The sequence below is a fragment of the Triturus cristatus genome, chromosome 5_2 (assembly GCF_964204655.1).
Source record: "Triturus cristatus chromosome 5_2, aTriCri1.1, whole genome shotgun sequence".
Taxonomy (NCBI): domain Eukaryota; kingdom Metazoa; phylum Chordata; class Amphibia; order Caudata; family Salamandridae; genus Triturus; species Triturus cristatus.
Window position 1 is genome coordinate 597,091,908 of NC_140588.1, and position 24,629 is coordinate 597,116,536.

At 42.4% G+C, this 24,629-nt stretch overlaps 1 protein-coding gene across 1 annotated transcript in view; it reads left to right on the forward strand.

Annotated features, from left to right (window-relative positions):
- Window positions 1-24,629, forward strand: part of LOC146829045 (gamma-aminobutyric acid receptor subunit beta-4-like) — a 584,921-nt gene that overhangs the window by 559,172 nt on the left and 1,120 nt on the right. Inside the window, 2 exon segments of the mRNA XM_085606649.1 lie at window positions 1,602-1,614; window positions 8,176-8,187. Of these exon segments, the coding sequence (XP_085462775.1) occupies window positions 1,602-1,614; window positions 8,176-8,187 (25 nt within the window).

The window sequence follows — 24,629 nt, forward strand, 5'->3', positions numbered from 1 at the left end:
AGGTAGTCCTCAGGTCAAGGAAGTGCCTTTTGTAGGTTTGGTGTAAATCTGTTCAGTAGATTCTGAGAAAATAGCATTTAAATCAATATATATATCTGAGCCAGCTTACGGTGCGCTTACGGTAAGCTTACCGTACGCGTACGGTGCCGTGCGCGATTCTGATTGGCTGTTAGATCTTAGTAAACATTCGAATCGTTCGAAACCAGGAAGCGGCGTCCGCCATTTTCTCTCTCTTGCACTCTGACGGGGAGAGGATAAACAAAGGCCAAAAACATAAGCGGACTGGTTAGACAGCTTCTAACCACCTAGCTTTGATGTATGTGTCCCCAAAGTACCCCCAAGGCAAAACATTTTTTTATTTTTTGTTTGCGAAAAATCGCCGATTACGCTTACCGTACGCGTACGGTAAAAATAAATTTAAAAAAAAAAAATATTCACACTCTCCCCACCCCGTGTGCAAATGGTGCCCGCAGGGCACCATTTGCGCATAGCTTATAACATATTAGAAATCGAAACGATTAACTTTCACAACGAAGCGCTGAATATGTCCTCCATGTGCGCACGGTGCGCGAAGCGCATCGTGCGTACATGGCCTATCCACGGCACTAACTGTGTAAAGTGGGCGCGCGGTGCGCGAAGCGCACCGCGTGCTCACTGTGCGCGCACGGTGCGCGCACGGAACAAACTGCGTTAAGTGGGCGCGCACGCCACGAATGGCGTAAAGTAACTTAGCATTTAAAAAAACGTACAATTCACTGAAAAAAACATAGGTTTCACACACGTTATAGTTAGGAATTAGCATTTAAAAAACCTTGCAAATTCAGTGAAAAAACCATAGGTTTCACATATGTTATAGTTAGCTGGACATTTTACTGATAAAAAACCAATGAAATTCCCCCGTTATAGTTAGTGCAGGCAACTATAACTCACGCGACCGCAATCCTCTGCTGATGACATATGTGTCTTTATGAAAAAGAAGAATCCTTTATTGCAGGTAACCGGCGTTTATATTTGAAATATTGTCGTGCCCTACGCGTTTCAGAGCAACATGCTCCTTGATCACGGGCTGTGGGGCTTCTGTGCAATCTAAGTGAAGAGTCACATTTCCGCTGCTTTAATTGATTTTGACGCCCTCTGGTGGGCCTCTTCAGTGAGTTGGATGGCAGAAAGCATGTTGGGAATTGTAGTCAGTCCACTTAAAATATTTCCCTCCGGTGGGTGATGCATCAGAAGCCTGCAAGTGACACCAAGCCCGTGATCAAGGAGCATGTTGCTCTGAAACGCGTAGGGCACGACAATATTTCAAATATAAACGCCGGTTACCTGCAATAAAGGATTCTTCTGAATTCGCCCTTTTCCTGAGTGCGTTTCCAACGAGGGGCAAACTCTGTTTGATGTATTACGGCCAGCCCAGGCCGTGGAATTCGCACCGCCGCAAAGAACTTGGAAGCGGACTGCTGTGAATATGGACCTCACCGAAATCACCAAAGCGGAGGAAAAGGTGAAAAGGTTTAATTACATTGGCACTTATCTTTGGAGGCCCACTGAAGGGTTAAATGATTGGTGTCACTTGCAGGCTTCTGATGCATCACCCACCGGAGGGAAATATTTTAAGTGGACTGACTACAATTCCCAACATGCTTTCTGCCATCCAACTCACTGAAGAGGCCCACCAGAGGGTGTCAAAATCAATTAAAGCAGCGGAAATGTGACTCTTCACTTAGATTGCACAGAAGCCCCACAGCCCGTGATCAAGGAGCATGTTGCTCTGAAACGCGTAGGGCACGACAATATTTCAAATATAAACGCCGGTTACCTGCAATAAAGGATTCTTCTGAATTCGCCCTTTTCCTGAGTGCGTTTCCAACGAGGGGCAAACTCTGTTTGATGTATTACGGCCAGCCCAGGCCGTGGAATTCGCACCGCCGCAAAGAACTTGGAAGCGGACTGCTGTGAATACGGACCTCACCGAAATCACCAAAGCGGAGGAAAAGGTGAAAAGGTTTAATTACATCGGCACTTATCTTTGGAGGCCCACTGAAGGGTTAAATGATTGGTGTCACTTGCAGGCTTCTGATGCATCACCCACCGGAGGGAAATATTTTAAGTGGACTGACTACAATTCCCAACATGCTTTCTGCCATCCAACTCACTGAAGAGGCCCACCAGAGGGCGTCAAAATCAATTAAAGCAGCGGAAATGTGACTCTTCACTTAGATTGCACAGAAGCCCCACAGCCCGTGATCAAGGAGCATGTTGCTCTGAAACGCGTAGGGCACGACAATATTTCAAATATAAACGCCGGTTACCTGCAATAAAGGATTCTTCTGAATTCGCCCTTTTCCTGAGTGCGTTTCCAACGAGGGGCAAACTCTGTTTGATATATATATATATATATATATCTATATATATATATATATATATATATATATATATATATATATATGTATATATATCTATTTATATTTCTGTATATATTTATGCTTGCAACTGCAGCTATAGGATTATATACAGGTACCAACACCACTGGGGATCAGTTCTTGAATATTTATTGAAATTTATTTGATCTCAATATGGCATAACGCATTTCTGCAGACACAGCTGCCTTCACATTGCTAAGACGTTCCATTTTATTGTTTAAATACACGTCACATAGTTGTTTCTTCCTACTTCATAGAAATGGAAGATATGCTTCTAACCTTTCATTACACAGTTTTAAAACAATCTCATGGAATTTAAATTTGTGAGAACGTTTTCAAAATTTCTATTTATCCATTTTTTGTAAAGTTCCCCTTTTCCTTCCTATTTCTTCTTACCTTCAACAGTCTTTTTTTACTTTTCAAATCACAGTGCTGATTTTCCTCTATGGGTCTTCACAGACTACTCAATACACAGATTTATTGTTGACTTGACACAAATCCATGGACTTTCTCTAACCTCAACACCTTAATTTTGCAAAGACTCCCCTTATCTTTTCTTCCCTCTTTCCTTTTTATAGAAAAGCTGAAATAATGAACTCTCAATTGCATGATCATGGCTATGTCTTTATCTCCATTTCCTAAACCAATAAAATGCTAAAAAGTGCTTAATACCAGTGCCTACTAAGTGCCTTATGCTATGTGCCTTATGTTCTCACATCTTGTCCTGAAACTGATGCTCTTCTCTCATAGAAGAACCAAGTTTGTGTCTTGTTCAAACTCGTTTCGAAATGTGAATGTACAGTTCTTTGTCAGAATTCACACCTGCGGGGATTTTTGTATTCAGGATAACAATGTATCTCGATTCAAGCTGTCTTAATTTCAATTCTCTATTGCCCCCCATTATATTTTTCGGTAATGATTTAATGATGAGATACCGTAAACTCTCTCCTCTGCTATTGTGATATTTATGAATGTGGCAGGCAACTGGGTAACTCCTGTCATAATTTTGTATTGCCCTCAAATGCTACAATACTCTCACATGGACCATTTGTATGGTACTCCCCACATAGAATTTCAGGCAGGGATGCAGTACATACACCACATATTCACTTCTGTAAGTGTAAGCATTTTGTATTTTCACAGGAGTTCTCAGGAGTGGCGACTTAATATCCTTTTTGCTGATGCCGTGTTTACGGGATTTGCACCTGTGGCATTTCCAAACCCCCAGACTCCTTTTTAACCAAGTGTCAGCTTTTTGCACTTTAGGACTACTCACTAATAGCTCTTGGTGCATTGATTTGACATGTCTGGATGTTATTGTAGGTTTTCTGACTACCATGCTTCCAATTATTGGATCACTTTTAATCAAGTGCCAGTGTCTAGTCAGGATTTGTCCTACTTTCTGATGATACAGATTATATCCCGTTAGCATCCTGGGCTTGTCTCTCTCTTTTGCCATTTCTTTTTTCTTTATGGCGGCTTTACTCTGGGCAAAAGCAGAGACTTTACGGATACCTTATCTGCTTTTCTTTTCCTTTATATAAAGAGAGAGAGAGATATAGAGATAGATGGTAGATGTATTCAAATAGCCATCAGTCACTGATTTTCCTGCCGCTTGTGACAGCGGGCTAGCGGCGAGGTAGCAAACCTCTCCTAAATTCTCCCCAAACACCTCCTCATATAGATATAGAAAATACATACCGCAGACTAAGTGCTTGAAGCGTGATCAATGTATTTATTAGCAGCGAAAACACCCTATGTGTTTCGTAGCTCCTTGCTCACAGGTCCCTACGGGAGAATATATATATATATTATATCTGGATCACATGAACGCCTCAATCCCCTTCTCAAAAAGTAAAGTCTTACATGATGCTCCAATGAAGATAGCCATTTACGACTCCAGAAGGTACCAGAAAAATCAGCCTGGCTCAGGATCAAGGACGCTGAAGTAGAGGAACCGCCAGGAGTCTGAAGGCAATGAATTAAGGTAAATACAAGTAGCAACGCTGAGAATAGAGGGTTTGCAGGGTAAAGAGAAGGAAAATACAAATGAGGAGAAAGGGGAAACATAACAAATGTGGGGGAAACTAAATGGTGAACGAACTAATGCAAACTGGAACCATACAACAAGGAAAGTTGCATGGCAACATGGTTCAGGTACTGACACTTTTTATACAGCCCCAAAAGTGTTACCCCTGTGCTTCTGCTACATCATTTTGCTTGTTTCTCGCTCTCACCATTAAGGCCCTCCTCTTACTTAGCTCTAGTACTCTGTAGATGGATATTGCACGATCTCTAGGTCTTCCAGCTAATCTGTTGTTTCTGATCAAGCCTTATCTTTGCGAAATATTTTCTCCTTAAGCTGTCTTTGTTGATTCCTAACCCCTAGAAGGGCCTTAGTTGTAGTTCCCAAGTGGTATTTCAGTGCATTCTGGACATGATGAGCCTTTATTATCATTGACATCAGCCTTCTTAATTGATGGAATACTAGGAAGTAACATCCAGTAAAAATACAGAATCTTCAGGATTGCTTTAAAATGTTCTATTTGTTTGATTTGACCACCAGATGGAGCAGAAGATGCTTATTGGAAGTAGTTACTGTAAATGCAGATCAGAGTTTCTAGGAACCCATGCTAGTTGAACAAAACTGGACAGTTCTAGTGTCATGTGTCTTACACAAGGCTTTGTACAAGACATGATACTAGAAATGTATTCTTGGTTCCACTGAAAAGTAGTGAGTGATTTAAGTGCTGGATTATGTGATTCTCTTAGAATAAACAGAGTCTGCAGAGGGGATTTTGCCTCCTTGATAAACAGTGCACTACAGTATTCTAGGAGTGACAAAACCAATAATGATTTCCTTTTTCACACTTATGACTAGTTTTGAGAAGTGATGATGGTGTTGATTTTTTTTATGAAGTTGAAATTTGAACCCAACTTAACTCCAGGACTTTTTATATTCTATGATGGGGCATCTCATGCAATTTAGTTCCAGTCTAAGTATACTAATCAAATATGCTGTCACCCCACTGTCCAGTGGAAGCACTAATTAGATGGAAGATTGATGTGTTGTCTCTCATACTGTGTGGGGTTATCTCTGAGCTTGTTGACATGATATTTTATTTTGGTGTTGTCTTTGAGTCAGTCATTAGCACAGCAGTTTTAACCATGTACCCATATGTCATAATTGGTCAAATGCCAAGAGCTTTACTCCATCAACAAAGTATTTTCATATTGTGCAAGGTTGGTAGTAGTTCCTAAGTATCATAGGTATTTCTTGCTATTGTCTTGAGAAAAACAATTGGAGTGAGGGTGACTTAAGTGTAGGTATGTTCATGTCTAGTGTATTTGACAGTTAAGCCATCCTCATTTATTTATCATCTGGATGGTACCATTTTTATTTTGGCTAAGACTTGCTCTTTCCCTTTCCAATTGAGCTATGTTCTACTGTATTTTAGCTGAAATTCTGCCTATACTCTTTTATGCATCTTTATATTTTGTTGTTGTTCTACCACTAAACATAGGGATCTTCTTGATTTTGCTTGTTTAGACCATTGTTTAAAAAATACACATATATATTGTCCAATCTCAGATGTGAAATGTCTTGACTTCTTCATACTTAGTCCTCTAGACCAGTGCTTCCCAAACATTTTAGAACCACAAGCCAATATTTGGAAATGAAACTTTTGCCACACACCTAGCTTTAATGGACATTTGAAAGTATATTATGTTAAAGTCATTTATTGAAAGCCAACAAATACCCGAAGGTGTCAAGGCGCTAACCATAAGGGAGGGAGGACACGTGTATAATAAGGTACTTAGGAAAAAGCTAGTTTTTTAGGTTCTTTCTAAAGAGAAAGAAGTTTGTAATTGACCTAATGGAAAGGGGAAGTGCATTCCATTCCTTTGCAGAGTTCATAAATCTCTTCCTCCCCAATTGGTTTGTTTCAACCTATTAACAGTTGGTTTTCGCGTGGCCTTAGATCTCTAAGCATCTTCCTGGAACATACCATTGGAATGTATGTTTAAGGATCTCTGGGCTGGCTTCATGCAGGGCTTTGTGGTCAAGGCAGAGGGCTTTAAATTTAATGTGCAACCAATGGAGATGTTTGTTGGCTTGAGTCACCGATTAGTGCTTAGGGATCCTAGTTTGCATTCTAGCAGCTGCACTTGGCAGAACCTGACACTTGTTAAGGTGTTGATGCTGTGTGTTATGATATGAGGCATTGCAGTAATCAATCTTTGAGAATATGAGTGCAGAGATCACCATTTTTGGTAATTGGCTGGAATATGAGGAAAAATGTTTTTAAGCATTCTTAGGATGTGAAAAGTCGAGGACGTGACTGCGTTGACCTGCAGTCCAAAGGTCCGCTTGTTATTCATGATCACTCCAAAATTTCTGGCATTGCACACAGGGGTGGGAAGGAAATCCAATTATTTTGGCCAACAAGCCGGGGTCAATAAAGCAGGGGATTGCTAAACATGATGACAGTTCAGGTTCATCCAATTTCCTACTGTAGTCATGCATTCATGAAAAATTGTGCCAGCTTGCTTATTAGAGGTAGACAGAGCCACCACAATTTGGGTGTCATCTGCATAAGAGATGACATCCAGCCTGAATGATCTAATGAGGGAGGCCAAGGGTTTAACATGAATATTAAACAACGGAGGTCTGACTATGGAGTCCTGAGGGTCCCTGCAAGGTAGTGAGAAGGTTTGGACACAGGGCTACCACTTGACATCTTCCATATAGGAAGGATTCTAGGAGTTTAAGGGCTGACCCCTCAATCCCGGCAGCCTGGAGACGCTCGACCAAGACCTTATCGTCAACCGTATCAAAGGCTGCCAATAAATTGAGGAGTAATAGTGCAGCGTTTCCGCCTCCACCATCTATGAGCCTGATCTCTTCAGTGGTTTTGATCAATACTGTTTCGGTGCTATGACCGCTTCTAAACTCAAATTGGGTGGTGGCAAGAAACTAATGGTTAGGAAGGAATTGAGTTATTAGAAAATATATGTCCTTTTCAATTGTTTTGGCAGGGAAAAGTAAGCGGGAAATAGGCCAATAGTTCTTTGGGTCATTTCGGTTAAGACTGGACTTTTTCAGCAAGAGCAATATTGACGCTTCTTTCCAGATTGTGGACAAGGTTCCTAGTTTCAGCATAGAATTGAGGATGTTAGTTAAGCAATCTGCTACTGTTTCTGCAGCCTGAATTGTGATATACGGGGACAGGGGTCCATAGGGAGATACTGATTTGGTCGATCTAATGATAGAAGTGACGTGTAATGAAAATAATGAAGAGATCTCTATAAGTTCAGGGGTGTCCTCTGATAGGGGTGACTGAGGTAGTGGCACTGCGTCTGAGTAAGAATACTGGCTGAAATTGTTGAAGATTTGAACCACTTTGTCCAGGAAAAAATTAGCCAGGCTATTTTTTATGATAGTATTCCTAGTAGGCGAGATCAGGTTAGTGACCACCTGAAAAAGCTCTTTAGCAGAGTTTTCTGCTGCTGCTATCATTTGCATGAAATGTGTGGATTTTTCTTTGAGTAGGAATACTTTATAGTTACTCAGGCAGATTCTGTATTTTTCTTTTTCTACAAGATCATAGGCCTTCCTCCAAAGTTCTCCTGTCTTTTACATGCCTGTTTTTGTAGCCTAAGATTCTCTGTGGACCTCTGTGGAGAGGGTTTGTTTCTCCTAGAGTTAAAGGTTTTCCGAGGTACAGTGCGGGCTATGGCAGATTGCAGGAAGTTAGTGCACTTGGAGGAATTTCTGGAATTTCAGCCGGAGGAAGCAAAATATCTAAAAGGATTTTTTTAAGGGTCTCACTGTGAACTTTATTCCAGGCATGGGCTTTAATCTTATGGTTAAGGTTTTTTCCGAACTATATTTCAGTTTGAGCTTTTTGTAAAAACGAGCAGCATGGTGGTCAGACCAGGTTACAGGGATCAGGTTTTTCACAACCACCTGAGAGTTGTTCGAGAACACTCCATCACGTGTATGTCCAGCTATATGGGTGGGATTTTTCAGGAGTTGGGCTAGTTCTAAACCTTCAAGTGTTTCAGTTATGGCTCCTGTGTCGCTCTCTTCCAAGTTCTCTAGGTGAAAGTTAAAATCACCCGGTCAAAGTGAAATTATAATTAGTTATACCTTCCTCAAGGAGGGAGACAAAATTTTGAGTAAAGATCTTCCTTTGTCCCTGGGGGGTGATAAATGAATACGTCCCGAAAGGATTGATTATTAAAGAGTTGAATCCTAAAACAAACAAAAAGCTTCGCAATCAGATGAGGGTACTTGTTTGATTACTACAGGCAGCATATCTCTAAATAGCAGGGCAAGGCCCTCCCCATTTCAAAAGTCTCTGTCTATGTGGTGGAGGATAAAATTGGGGGGTAGCTTCCGTTAGATTGGGTCCTGATGATTGATCGGCCCACGTCTCAGCGACCCAATCGATATCTAGGAGAGGTGACTGTCCATGAATTCACAAAAATTCAAAATTATGTTTCATTAAGGATCTGGCATTTAAAAGAGTGCACTTAACAGAATTTGTGAGAGATGGTGTGGAACACGTAGCCATAGGAGTAATATATTCTTTACATCTAGTGTTTATCCAGGCTACAGAGTCCCTACAACGCGAACAGGATAATCTTTATCCTGGGTGGTCTTAAGGACCTCAAGACACAAACAGTCATGGGTCTTACCTTCAACATTCAGACCCAAAAGCAAATCTCTAGAGTAGGTTAATTTCAGTGGGGGCTAAAATAAGCAGGGGGGCTGGCACTGAGCATGGTCTAAGTATGGACAGGCACAGATGGGCTTGCCTTTGGCATGCGAGCGGCACAGACACGCTACGAGGGACAGAAATCCCTGCTGGAGGCTTGGTGGGCATGGCCCAGAAAGCGCACACTTTAGAGCGTGAAATAAGAATGGATAAGGCGAAAACAAAGGAAGAATCAGGGTCCAGCAACCTCGGTCATCCTTTACCAGGCTACCCTGGGAGGGAGAACTACTGGTAAATAAAACCTAATTAAAAGAAAAGGGACAACAGTGTAAAACATAATAGCATTAAAATGGGTAGATCACCCTTTTAAGATGGCGCCCGCTTGTGCAGGATCAAGGCACCTCCTTCAGAATACACCGGAGTGTGGAGAATACAAGAAAACAATGTGCTACAAAGTCAGTGCTCTCCCATAGATCAGCACAGATACACTACGAGCATCATTAAATCCCTGCTCAAAGCTCGGTGGGCGTGGCCCAGAAATAGCATGCCTTAGAGTGAAAGAAAAATGGGTAAGTGGAAACAAAGGAAGAACCAGGGTCCAACAACCCCGGTTATCCCTCACCAGGCTCCCCTGGGAGGGATAAATACTGGTAAATAAAACATAAATTAAAGAAAAGAATAACAATGAAAAACATAAAAGCATGAAAAGGGGTAGATCACCCTTTTAAGATGGCGCACGCATGTGCAGGAGCAATGCACCTCTTTCGGAATGCATTGGAGTGCAGAGAATACAAGGAAAACAATGTGGGCTACAAAGTCAATGCCCTCCCATAGAGATGGACACAAAACACACAGTAATACATTTTTAGTGTTAAAACTATGTTGCACACCCTATCAAGGGGATAATTGCGTTTTTTAAAGGCAAATTTAGAAGTTGTCCTTCCATTTGCCATGTCCTTCCCTCCTTCATCAGTTTGACCCACACCACTTCAGAAAAAGCTGTAGCAGAAAGCAAGTTCTAAGCCCACCAAGCCTCCCTGGGATCACTGTAACTCAACTAAAAAACAAACAAAACCCCTTGCCTCATCCACTCTGCCTCCTTTGTTTATCATACGCTTGTACCTAAACCCGCAGCCGCTTCATTTTGCATATGCTGCTTTTTACTCCTGGAGGAGGAGGCCTCAGTGCTCCTCCTGGCACTCCCCTTTGTGTGGAAGCTGCACCCGTCCCTCCCTGTCCCGGCAGGCACATCACAGTGGGTAACTGCGTGCCTGCCATTGCACCGCGAACATTCATACCTGAAGCGGCAGTACTCAAAAATGCAATATCCTTCTTTATGACTACAACAGAAGCCATGCGATCCTGTTGCCCCAGGAGCTCCAGTTGCAATACCCACCCTTGCCTGGGTGGGGTTACCTTGAGAGGGCCAATAAATCAGCAGCAGCCCACCGGCCATGTTGGTCGTGGGTGCAGACCTACTTTGTGCCCTGGCATGGAGCTGCAGATCATTATCTAACACATCCCATTTTCAGTCCAGATCTGTTGACAGTCATGCCCTTAATTCCTCATCAAAACATACCCATGCTAGAATGGCAATAATGATATTTGAGCTTTCCTTAATACGTTGATATGCTTACAGGGATCAATGCATTGCTCTGGGTATTTCTTTACAGTATGCACTGGTGTTGATAAAAAATGCTGCCATCCAGTTCTCTATAGTCACTGACTCCCTTGGCCACCAAGCCACCTCATATTCCTGTTCTTTCAACCCTTCTTTTGCACGTACCTCTCTAAGCAAGAGAACAAAGACCTCCATATGCTCTCCTTTCCAGGTCCATGTCATCAGATGCGCTCCCAGTGGTTTTGTAATACCCATATAGGGCAGTTTCTTATGTGTGACCTCCTTACGCTCCAATTTACCTTGTCCCGACTACTATCCTTTCTTGCTACACTCCTTACTGCTCTCCTCTGCCTGTTTTTTCCTACCAACTTACCATTTTGGCCTACTTTTTTAGTCCTCGGCGTCCTCTATTCCTGTACCCTGATCCACCACATATTTACCTTTCCACAAATGCGCCATTTCCTGTTCAACCTCCACAGAACGTACCACTCTTTTCACCCTATATGTCTCTTACGTGGCCATCAGATGTGCGTCACTTTTGATGCTGTCCCCTCTGCCATGGTTTTACTCGCCACCTCCAGAGATCTCTTCCCTCTTTTTTTTTCCAAGTGTTTTTTTTTATTGTTTTCATCCTTTACTATAATGAAATACATAGACATTTTATGCATACAAATCAGTTCTTTGTCTTGTGACACATACATTTTCCCAAATATGTGCTCTCATTCAGTTATCTCTTTGTTTTGGGATGCCTTGTAAGCACTTGCCTTTTTGTGTGTAGATGCAACCCTATCCATGTCCTGTCTGCTACACCCACATATCTGGTTTAACATTCTATCCCGGGTAAACTTTTGAACTTTGTGAAGTCTATCTGGCAGTGTCTGGATTTATTCTTTGTGGTCCTGCATGTTACAACATCTCCAGGTCTCCCCCCTCATTCTACACCAGGTCAAGGCTCCACAACTGGGCCTCCATGTGATTGTGTGTCTATGTCTTATGTTGTCTGTTCTTCCGACTTCCCTCAGGGGGTGAGGGGCCCATCCTGGCACACCAGAATAGGAGAGAGGAGAGAGAGGGAGGGAAGCATGGCACTATTCCCTCAGTTCCACTGCCCCCTCACACCTACATGCATGGTCAGGCTAAAGGGCATTTAATGTTCACATTCCCTCCACGACCCCCAATACATCTCTGTAGACTAACGCACCTCAGTATGTCTTCACTGGTGGATTCATGGCAGCCTCTTGTCTGTTTTGGCTTGCAATGCCTCCATATATTTATCCCATGCTTTCCAGGGGGGAGCGGCTTTTTCACTCTTTTCGCTAAAGATGACCACTGGTCCACTTCTGCAGCGGCCCATTTACGGAGATCGGCAATCCAGGTTTTCAACAGGGGAGTCAAAGGGGATTTCCAGACCATTGCTATCCATCTTTCGGTCAGTACATGGGCTAGGTCAAGACATTACATACCATATTTAGTTTTTTAGAAATTGAATCTACTGTCAACTGCCTGCCGATTATTTCCACCCTCAGTGCTCAGAGATCTCGCTCTTCATTGGTACTGCTTTTTCTTGTAATACAACAGTTCTCTCTTTAACTCCACCCTGCCTCCAAAATTGTCAGCCCACCATTGGCAGACATGCTCTTTCACATGTCGCTCCACTTTCTGGTCTATTACTTCGCCCACCTCCGGCTCTTCTTCCTACTCCTCGTAATCCAATTCAGTGTTGTCCAAGATAGGCCCCTATGGCCCTGCTCCAACTTGATCAGTGCTCGTTCCTAGCCTCTCCCGGGTTCCAACACCCCCAATACCCCAAACATTAAATGCATGATCACCTGGGTGCACATGCTTAGACAGGGGGGCAACTTGAAGTTCACCATGCTCTACTCCATGATGGTCCAACAATGCTGTGCAGCAGGCCACACAAAACCGAACCTTCTCTTCTTGCTAGGGCAAGGAAGTTGCACTCAACTTTTCAGGCTCATCTGCACTGCCTTCACAATGTTTCCCAGTGCCTGCCTGGCCCATAGTGGCACCGAAAAACAGTTTCATATGACCATGTGTGCAGTCCTCTATATCCATCATGAACTTTACATGTGTAGTGGAGTACACAAGCAGAGTAATGCTGTCTGAGTTTGGCAGCCATTGGCTCTGCAGCCGATGCAAACAGGAGAGGGTAAGTGGACAGCCCTACAAAGTGCCTCCCGCTAATCTGAAAGACTCCAAAAGCACTCTATCTGCATCTCTGAATATAGGCTAGGCATATCCAACCAAGAAAAGCTCGAGGAACACCAATTCTAAACAGTGTAGGAATGAGATAATCCCACTCCAGGTAGTTAAATGCCTTAGTGGCTTTCAGAAAGACTGCAATAGCATCAAGATCAGGGTTTAAATCCTGTAGGAGAGCGAATAACATATGCAAATTACAGGCAGTTGACCATCTGGAGATAAAACCAGATTAGTCAGGTTGCACCAGTTGCGGTAGCAGGAGTTTCAACCGATTTGCAACCAATTTAACTAAAATCTTGGCTTCACAATTCAACAGAGAGAGGGGCTGATATGAGTCACACAGAAATTGGGTCATCCCTGGCTTCAAAAATGTGATGGTAACAGCTTCACACATGGATTGTGAGAGAAGCCCTGATTGCTGAGCATCTTCATTTATTGCAAGTAGTTGGGGGTAATGGGTCATATCTCCTGTAGAACTCTGCCGGAAAGCTACCGGAGTCTTACATGTGAAGAGTGAAGCAATAGCTGCAAGGATTGCATTTAGAGTAAATGCCTAGTCTTAAAAATTGTCTGTGGGTATCGCTCAGCCACTCAAGGCTCACCTTGTCAAGGTATTTTGTAACATTCTCAGGTTGGTTAGTGCTAGTGGAGGTAAATAGTAATTTAAAGAACGCTGTGATCACAGTGAGGATCTGAGTAGATTCATTACACTTCTCTCGCTGTGGATTGTCTAACTCCATAATATAATTTACAGCCCTTTGCCTCTTGATTAAAGCGACTAGCAATTGTCCTGGCCTTCCTCCCACTCCATAGACTCTAGCATGTGCATATTTGTTCCTGTAGTTAAATTCTCTTTACAACAACTCGTCATACTCATTATTCTAGTTCTGATCTGCTTGAGAGGGGTCTTGTCATTTCATTGAGCTAGATTTATCACGAATTACTTGAGTTATCTCTCTAAGCGAGTCAGGTGGTCCTGAAGTGTGTGTAGGACTCCACCATGCTTAGCAATGGTGCAACTCCAAATGGTAACCTTAAATGCGTCCCATAATGTTCCCACCAAGTTCACCATACCCTCATTATCTTCAAAGAACTGTGCAACTTCAACCTGCAGTTTGTAAATGAAAACAGTATCTAGCAGAGTGGTAGATGACCAGCGCCAATTAAACAGTGCTGGAACAAACCCATTATTTCCTAGACTCAGCTACACATGTTAATGACCTTAGAGGGTGAGCGTCAGTGCTGGATATTATGTGCCCAGGTTCTCATATCCTGAGACAGCAACCAATAATCCAGCCTTGACCACACGCCATGCAACCCAGAGTAAAATGTTACCTTGCTGGTGGGGGGACACTAATTCTCCACATGTCCACCAAATAGTGTTCATTTATCATTTCCATAAGGAGTGCAGAGCTAAAGTTCTGGTAGCTTGGAGGACTACAAGACCTATTGAATTTGTTTTGCAGAACGCAATTAAAATCTCCACCTCATAGTAAGGAGTGTGGGTAAGTAGAGAGGACCTTCCCTCACAGTTGGTCTAAAAACGCGGATTGGCTACATTGGTCCTGTAGCAATTCACAAAAGTAATAATTTATGTACCCAGTCTCTCCCAAGTGATAGCTTAGCGTTCCTATTCATTAGTTAGGGAATCTAATGGGTGATAAGGGAGTCACCTTTATATTAAAATGGATACTCCACTGGAATAAGAGTAGTATGATAGCAGCCTGTATGCAGCCCATGTAGAGTCGAAGTTGTGCTCTGAGACAAGGCAAACGTAATCTACAGCAGAAGTGCAAAGTGGACCTGATGGCGATCTAGAAATGAAAGGACTTTTCTCAACTTAAGGGGGTTTTGGGCTTCCTACATTCCATGACATACAAATTTGTAGCTTGCACAGCCCAGCTCGAGCCAAGCTTACCATATAGCACTATCATTGGAAGGGGATTGTCTGGGTAGCAATAGTGACAGAGTATGCAACTATATCTCCAAAACATGACCTGTATACAAAGCCAGAACATGAAATAACAAATATCAATAACATTCCTTTGTATTGGACACTCCCCCCACCCACACTGGTAGCCCAGACCCACCAGGGCAGTGAACTAACACAAAATCCTTGAGAGTGTAGATTTAATAAAACAGAAAATACTCCAAATTGCATCCACTTTAGTTTTCATTGCATGGGGGTAACACACCTGAATAAAAAAGAGAGCCATTTAAGGATCCTCGACAAATGTTAAGAGTTTGGAAGGGATCTGTTATATAACTCCTGGTTACCAGACAGGCCCACCCTAAATGATGAGGCAGCCGCCCCCACCCCAATTGCACTTTGATTACTTTATACCATCAATTTGCCAGAACATGGAGACGGGGAACAGCATTGAGCTGAAAACACAACAGTGAGGCAGGAGTCTGTGTCAAAGCAGATTAGTATTCACTACGGACCGGTGATGAGAGAATGCATGGTGAGTAAAAAAAACAAGTCAGCAACAATTGATACCCATATAGCTCTGTGTGCCAGAATGCAGTGTCATTGAGTCTTCAGTCTGTCTGTTAAGGAAGTCAAGGATCCAGAGGTCGCCGGTGACTGACCTCCTTAAATCACCACCAGGAATCTTCTGCAGGTAGTCTGTGGCTTGTTGAGGGTGGGGTCTGAAAGATATGATGTTTCCCCCAATAGGAAACACAGAGCTAAGCTGGGAAAAGCATAACATATTGAAGATTTGCTGGTGCTTCTGCTTGACAGGAACAAGCGTATACCTCGCCGCCTGGACTGCAATGCTAAAATCAGGAAAGAGCGAATAGATATTATCATCAAAGGACAGAGGGCACTTCTCCTAAGCTAAACAGAGTGCAGTGTCACAGTCTCTGAAATTTAGGAGGCGGTGAGGAAGGGCATGGCAGGTGCTCTGGGCAGTGGCTTACTAGCAAGGGATCTCTGTGGTCCTTTCCCAGGCAACATATGAGAAAAGTCATCCAAACCAAAAAGGGACACTTGCATTTGTTCCACATAGTCTTCCAGCCTGCCCGTATTTGTCAACTCCAGTACTCCCAGTGCTTGTATATTATCGTGGCAGGAGCTCACCTCAAAATCTTCATTATTTTCAGCTATGACCTTGAAATAATTTTCTATTTTCAAGTGTTTCGCTTTTTGCTATTAGATCATCCTCTGCATTGAAAATGTGCTGCTCCACCTCCTGTATCCTGCCAACATATTTCAACTAATTTGAAATTGTTTCCAGTCTGGCTCCCAGTGAGTCCACTTTTTACTCTATCAATACCAGACAACCCTGCATTGCGTGAAGCAGGGACCTCATATCCTCATCGCTCTCAGCTCCTTCTAGTGAGTGGCTCCACTCAGCAGGTGCAGAAGATTCAGTTGCCATTAAACTGGCACTTTTGCATGAATCAAAATGGAACTTAGACTGTTTAGCATCAACCATCTCCTCATGTAATACCAGCTGTTGCCCACAAGATCCTTGAAATGCATCCCAGAATCACCTTAATTTTAGGCTCAAGGGTGAAGGGGACCATCCGTTGAAAGATATCAACCTCTTCAAGCAGCTGCTCCCAATCCCAGCAGCTCTATATAGTTTATGTTATCAAGGACTGGAAGTATGGGCACAGCAATGTGCTGGGAGTGCTGGGCACTTGTATTAATGGCTATATCACATGGTCAGTTCCCGCCTCAACCCCTAAATAGTCGGAGCAGGGAACCAGGAAGTGGCATGAATAGACCCTTCACACCAATGATGAAAGGAATGTCAGGGCAGACTCACAAATGTGGTTTTCACCACTCACCCGATGGAAAGACTTCACAGGGAAATGTGACCTCATCTCCAGAGGCGTGAGACTGGGATGAGATGCCAGCTATGGGGTTTAAGCCATGATGAACTGCTTCAGGACCCTGTAGTTTAGAAATCTTTAAACCTTTATGCTCTGAGCCCTCCCAAAGCAAAATGTTTTGAGGTCGGGCCCCCCTCCAAAACTTTATGACAAGGATTGGGGGAGCAGGAGGGACATGGCTGCGTGCAGGACTTATGAGCTAATTTCAGGAGTACTTTTTCTATAGCTCATAAACTGCACTAAATATGAGACTTATAAAACAGCAAATACATCAAGCAAAAACAAGTGTTATCCCAAACATACTGCTCTCCATATTTGAGGTGATGTGAGTCCCTCACACTCTTGGACCCCAATGCAACTACACCTGCTGCACTAATGATAACTGCAGTCCTGATTAGCAGGAAATCTCCTCTGCATCTTTTACCTCTTCCCCACCATGACGGACCATCACCTCGGTCCTAATGCAAGAAAGGAAAATAAGCTCTCATGCCTCTTCTTTAAAGATAGACAGTCATAATTGTGATGCAGTGGGATCCTGAACCCCCTGGTCCCCAGTCCTGTGCATCTGCTTCGTTAATGATAACCAGCAGTGGCCACTTACACACCTGGCAGTAGTACCTGCTGCACTGATTAATGGCACTTATATTGTCTCCTTCTTTGGGGTATCTGTCTGAAGAAGCTGTCTATGGCCATTTTAAACATAAAAATGAGTCCCCATACAGTGCTCCCTATAATGGGCCATCTCTTTGACAATATCTATGAATCTCGTTCCTTTCCTCTGTCTCCTGGGCCATTACTGTGAGGCCCCAGGGGTCGAGAGTATTAGGGCTCTTTATCTGAATGCACCCCTGCTAGCCTTCTACCTGCTACCCCTTGGTCTCAGCTTTCACAGAAAAAACTGCCCCTGAATAGGTAATGCCGACTTTGAAGTGCCTCTGCCTGAAATTGAAGGGTGTGGTGTTAGTGCAGAAAGTTAAAAAAGAAACCAGCCTTCTTACCAACTGTTAGTTAATTGAGTCACTTAAATCCAGGGCCACTGGAATTATGGGTTTCTGCAGCAGCAGCGTTTTCCGCATACTTATGAGTTTACCACATTCGCTACATAATGAATAATCTGCAGATTTCAACAAAAAAATTATAGCTCAAATGGAACAAAAGCTACTTAAAACGTTGAAAGTGTTCCGGCAGCAGTGGAAGGCCCTTTGCAACCATTCACTGGTAATCTTGTAGTTGCTTACTGCTGTATTTGGGTGTTAAACTGGTACTAATGAGGTGCAATATTTCCCCTGACTGCGTTACCATGAGTTAAAATGACAAAATAATCAAGTAAAACTAACCACAAAATGCACTGCATAATTTACCTTTTCTTGCTGCATAATTTAGTCAACCCTGCCGCATAATGTGACTCTCTCCTGCTGAATAATTCCAGTGGCAAAATGCGGCAAATAAACATCACCGCACTTCCAGGCCATCCTCATTTCCATGTACTTGCAGAGGCATTTGTGCCCTCCTGGTATCCCATGCACGCCCCCACGGGGGCGCACCTCACAGATTGAAGACCTTTGATGTAGTTACACCAGATCAGGAGGCCCACACCACGGCAACTGCATCAGGCCCCCAAAGTCCATGAGTGGTTCACCATAGTAGCAGTGGGCCCAGGCGAGGGTGCCCCACAAGGGCACCCCCACCGGTGATACCCCGAGGGGTGGGCACTTGTCCACGACCTAATGGACTGGGAGGCCGCAACATCAGAGTGGCAACCACGCTCCTGTCGTACCACCCTCCTTGTCTCTCTCACTTCCAAGCATTGGCCCGCAACTCAGTGCAGGGGGCTGTCCGTTGCAACACGGGCCACGGAGGAGCAGCTCCCAGCCTTCTGCGGTACAACTTTTCGCACAGCAGCCAGCCAAGTCTGGCCACTATCACTGAGAACTGGTATGGGGTAAGGAGGGCCTTCTGTAGTGCAGAGATGACCCAGCAACAGAGGCAATGAGCTTAAAGCAGAGCCAGCAAGGGGGTAGGCGGCCACCACCACAAAGGGGGTCTATCATCCAGCCGGAGACTAAGGATTAGGTTGAATTTTTCCCATCCAACCACCGAAGCAATTATGTATGTGAGGCAATCTTGCACCTCAGATGTGGTCTGACGTTTAACCTCTGTCTTTGAAGTGCAGCAAATATGACAAGATAAATACAGAATTTAAAGGCATCTTTATTTTTTACTTTGTTTGAGACCCACCCAAAATCGGCTTGTGGCCCACAGTTTGGGAAACACTGCTCTAAATGTTGTTTCTAGGGTGTGTGTTATGTCTGTCATTGTTGAAATCATGTAGATCTCATATCATTGATCGTCAATGTTGATGGTGGTTATTGATGACAATCATGTGTCCTTTTATGTTTTTAGTCATTTATGTTGTGTTTGTCATGAGTATTTTCTTCTCTAGGCATTTGAAGTATTTAGTAAAGCAATATAGATATAAACTTATTGACTGCATTTTATTCTTAATACCCTCGACTGCTGGCTTTATCTATCTTCTGGTGACTTTCTCAAATTTAATAAATGAGAGTCGGTATTTTTTGTCATTTTCCGCCACATAAAGGCCTCACTGTTTGTACTTTTGGCCTTTCCACTCCTTTATGGTTCTGGCTTTCTTTTTTACTTTTACAACTCGATTTTCTGTGTCTGTTTATGCTGAGCCTACCGAATCAGCGCTGCAATACAGTATCTCCTCAAAGTCATGCTGGCAAGTTTGCTTCACTTGTTATTCTCATGACTCGCTGACTTTCGCTCCCCTGCAACGATTTTCCATTTATCATAGGCCCGCTACAAGACGTGAGCTTAGCTCACCACGGGCTCCTGTGCTGTTGCTCTTCTCTCATATTTTATTGCACGTCAGTGCTTTTTTCAAAGACTTTTGTAGTATCATTTTGTCTCTGGAAGTCATCGCTAGAAATCACTGAGGGCCAGATGTATCAAAGGGTTTTACCCATTCTGTGTCTATGGGAAAATGTGTTCATACATATGGCCCTCTATGCTGTGCTTTCTGGAGACTAGGAGGCGGTAGCCCGGACGTTGCTTATACCTTCTTCGTGCACCGTGTGTCCTTTCAAATCTCATTGTATCTGTCTCTTCCGTCCTCATGCTCGCTGGGTTTTTTCTCTGGTTGCATGAATGCATACAGAACTCCTATCTTAACAATAGCAGTCGACATTTATTGCGGGTTATATTAGTGTAATAGTGTCTCTACCTCATAAACTAAAGAAAGCAAAGTTCCACCTCGTATCAATGCTAACAGTAAATCAATGTGTTGCAGCGGATTAACGCTGTAAAATCAGAGCTCATATGATGCAACATGGGAAAAACATGAATAAAAGTGCTAAAAATTGTTTAATTTGCGTCAGAAATGCTGACGTATAAAAAGGGTTTCAGAAGCACTATTGCTGTAAAAATGTTAGGAAAGCTAACCAAACATCTCAAAGACATAGCAATGAGGATCGTGTAAGTCAAATGTACATATTTATATAGGGCCAATAAACAAACCGTTTTATAAGTAAAGGAAGTAGAACTATAGGAGTCTTACTTTTTTGTACTCTTACATGCCTTTGAGAATTGGCTTTAAAATGGCCAACTTCCCTGTTAGTAAAAGTGCAAAGAGGGCACAGTTCATCCTGTTCGTGCAAATTGCATATAAATATTCTCTGAAAATTCCCATTTTATTCCAATTTTGGATTTTTCGGAGCCAATTCTCAAAGGCACGTCAGAGTAGAAGGGTACAAGAAGAGAAATTTTTTCCATACTCGTAAATGCTTTTGTGAATCGGCCTTGCAGTGTTCACTAGATATCTGCTATGGTTTTGAAGGCACTTCTGTACGAGGCAAGCTATGTTTTTTAGAAGATCCTCAGCACCTTTCTCTCTCAGATTTGATTTACTGGACCAGTCAGACTCCCTGATATAAACAGATGTTCTGCTCGAAAGGCATAGCCTTGCCTCCTTGTCCATACCTGCAAAGTCCATGGAGGGGCCCCACCTCTGGACTCACTCAGGAGGGCTCAGACCAGGGTACTATGCTAAGGGTCCCCCTGGATCTCGACCACCCCTGCACTGTGGGGGTTGCGGGGGGCCTTTGTTACGCCACTGGCTAGAACACTCTCTGCTCACAGACCTACGGAGACCTTCAAAAATTCCTTGGGATTCAGTCATAGTGAATCCTTGTCATACTTTTATTGTCTGAGCAGAGGAATCAAGCATGCCAACTTGCCTCTGAAGGAAACGGGTGGAAAAAAGTCAATGCATACACACAGCCCCACATGCTCTACTCTAGCCCTTATTGAATGGATCAGTGTGACTTCACACTACACCTAAATGTGCAAATGAAGCTGACCACCTTTGCCACTGCCTTGTAGCTGCACGTGCGTGAGATGGATTTTATAATCGCTAAATAGAGACAGCCATTGCTGTCACATGACTCCACCAGACCAGACCCCCTGCTAGGCTGCCACATGCTTGAAGACATAGAATAAAGTAAAGCAGTACAAATCATTTTGAAAGTTAAAAGTTTTTTTAAAAATTTTGATACACACCCTCTGCCTGCCTATCCCATCACAAAGGATTGCCCGGGCCAGCCAGACAACTCCATGTGGATATAAAGATTCTTAGAGCTGGTTTTCTTGCTACTTGCCACATCCTTTCAATTGCCTACATAAGGAATTGTGTGCTACGATATGAACCACAAAACATTTGCCTTTCTTACACCATATTTTTGGGAATAAATTAGATCTTTATACCTGCCTAATCCCTTATGTGTTTCTATTGAGATGGTAAATTCTTCAAGTAAACCCTTCCACTATTTTATTTATTAATGTATTTTGGGAAATTACACACTTTACCAAAGTTGTCAGAACACTATACAAAAATAGCATTTACTTTCCATACTTGGGCCTTATTTATATTTTGGGGACAGGATACTCCATTACAAATGTGACAGATATCCTGTCCACTGTATCACAATGTGATATAATGCACTTGTAATATGTTGGACCGCATATCAGTCACTTTTTTGACGAAATATCCTGTTCGCCGAAGTATAAATCAGGCACTCTGTTCTGAATAACACCATGGTGTGTGCAAGTACCCGACGTCACAAGGTTAAAGATTCCTTACAGTGCAAAACTTGACTTTTGCTTTTACTGCTATGTGATGGAAAGGGAGTTGATGGAAGAATAAAGATGCGACCCATATGCACAACAATTTGAGTCAATTTGACAAACAGGGAGCAAAGTCGTCATTGTGCAGATGTGCAGCAGTCCAGTTGAATTTTGAGTGATGGTATTCAGATGTAGGTATGTGTGTATTTGTATTTATATTGCACAAATCTAGTTAGAAAGTAATGGACCACTGCATGTTACATGGAAGGGTTGGTAAACGATCTACAAGATCGTGTACATGCAAGTGAGTATTACTCAAATACAGATATGACGATAAGATAAGAATGAGTTCTGATTACTCTAGATTCAGCTTGAAATACTTTGCAGCAATTAAAGTTTTCATGTTCCAGAGACTTTGCTTCAGATCACAAATGTCAGGTTGGAGGATATCTTTAAGTAGATCTGTGTGCAGTCTGAATATTGGTGGATAGTCACACCACCCTTTCATTAGCATTCTTCTGGGTCTATACACAAATTAATCAGTGACGCTGTCTAGCCAGACCAGCTGCTTATAATTAGTCAGGAAGATGCGGAACCAGTTCAGGACCTCACCCCTCATTTCATATATGTCTTAAGAACGTGAAGGAAAAAATAATGATCAACTTTATTGCAGGACACCAGCAAATCGAGATCATTAAGGAGGCAGGTGGTGCCATCACCCAACATGCAGTGAATGAGGTTCTAGGACTTTGAGTGTGGTGCAGCATTTTCTAATGCCACATTGGTATAGTAGTGTTGTGTTGCATGGCCACACATGTATCAAGAATCTTGCACAGCCAAGATAGATTTGTTACGAAACTGTAGTTAGCCATTTGGTTTGGGTCATATTTGGATCTCATTAACAGGGGGATTTCCATCTATGTGCTATATATGTGGTTTCGCTAGTTTGAATAGTTATTTTGGGTGATTTACCTTGGATTGAAAAATTGGGCCTTCACAGAGATCGCTTCAAGCATATATTTCCTCCAATTTTCTCCTGGTTTCGTTTAAATCAGGAAGTGATTTAGATGTATTGTTCAACCTGTACCGTTTTTCCTACCTATGCATCTCCTTTCTCATATAGACTAAACGATCTGAGAACCACGAGTTGCATCTGCTGTTCTACATTGTTGACTCTTTAACAGATGCTATGGTTTCAATTAGTTTTGTACAGTATTGATGTAACTGAAGAATGATTCATGGTTATAACTGCTATTTTGTCATTTTCATTAGGAGCTAGTGCCCAATCATAATTTTGCGACATGCCTGAATTATCTCTTCAGGAGTATATCCAGTAAGGGTGAATTGAGTGGATAACAAGTGTATTTTCATATAGACCAGTCTACTTCTATAGGATTTCAACATTGTACTTTGGTCTCATCATAAATGACTTACTCCATGAACACCTAAGAGCAAAACACAATAGTAGCAGGAAATAATGAACACTACATTCACAAGAAAACATTTTTATATAATGTGTACACAATTAAAATGCATGAGAAATATGCTACTTAAAATGGTGCACTACAGATGAAAGCAGTTTTTCCACAACTGCCATGTTTTTGTAACAGAAGTACCTCTTTGTACCACCATAGATACTCGTGGGCCGATTCACAGAACTAATCTAAGACAAAATCCTAAACTTACTACTTTTGGTATTCACAGAAGGCATTTAGTAGTAGTAAAGTTAGGATTTTTTCTTAAGTTTGACTTAAGACAGACTTAGGACAGACTTAAGATACAGTTAAGATAAATTTAAGACAAACTTAGGACAGACTTAAGACAGACTTAAGACAGACTTAAGACAAAATCCTAACTTTACTACTACTAAATACCTTCTGTGAATACCAAAAGTAGTACGTTTAGGATTTTGTCTCAGATTAGTTTTGTGAATCGGGCCCTCAGTGTGCTAACAGGCGTGTGTATCAAAGGTAGCCTTTTATAGTAAATTGTAAAAAAATATTTCTCTGATAATGAAAGCTATATTTATGACGATTACAAAGTACATGTAATCTGCATTGAATCTACCAAACACCTACATTGTTTTTTGCATTATTGTGCTTCAATTATTTTGTTGAAAGACTTTTTAAATTGATACTTGAAATTCGAACCAGAGCTTGAGGACTATACACCTAAATTGTCTGATTTAATTCAGAGGAATGATTATGGGTTTTATTATATGGTAATGGAAAACGCAATGCACCTCAAGCATTGGAAATTCAGCATATAAGAACACTTCAGACTTTTTTGGGCAGATAAGGGCTATTTGTCCTTAATGGAAGTGGGTGACACAGAGCATGGGAGCACCTTTATCTCCTTTGTCTCACTGCAAGGGTTCCCTTTGAACTAATCGGAGCAATAGAGCACAGAGGCATATGAGCTTTCACCTGCACTTTGACTTTTCTTCTGTCTGAGAACTAAAGAAGAGTACAGATACGATAATAGTTTCTTAAAGCAAATCTAACCGGCTTTTCCCAAGGTTGAGTTGGTAGAATATTAGGATTTTCTGAGATCTATAGCAGTTTTGAAATCTTAAGTGTCTTCTTGTTTCTTGAATTCTAGGTAACCTGCTGTCATTGAGCCTGTCTAACATAGTTGGAACTCCCAGCT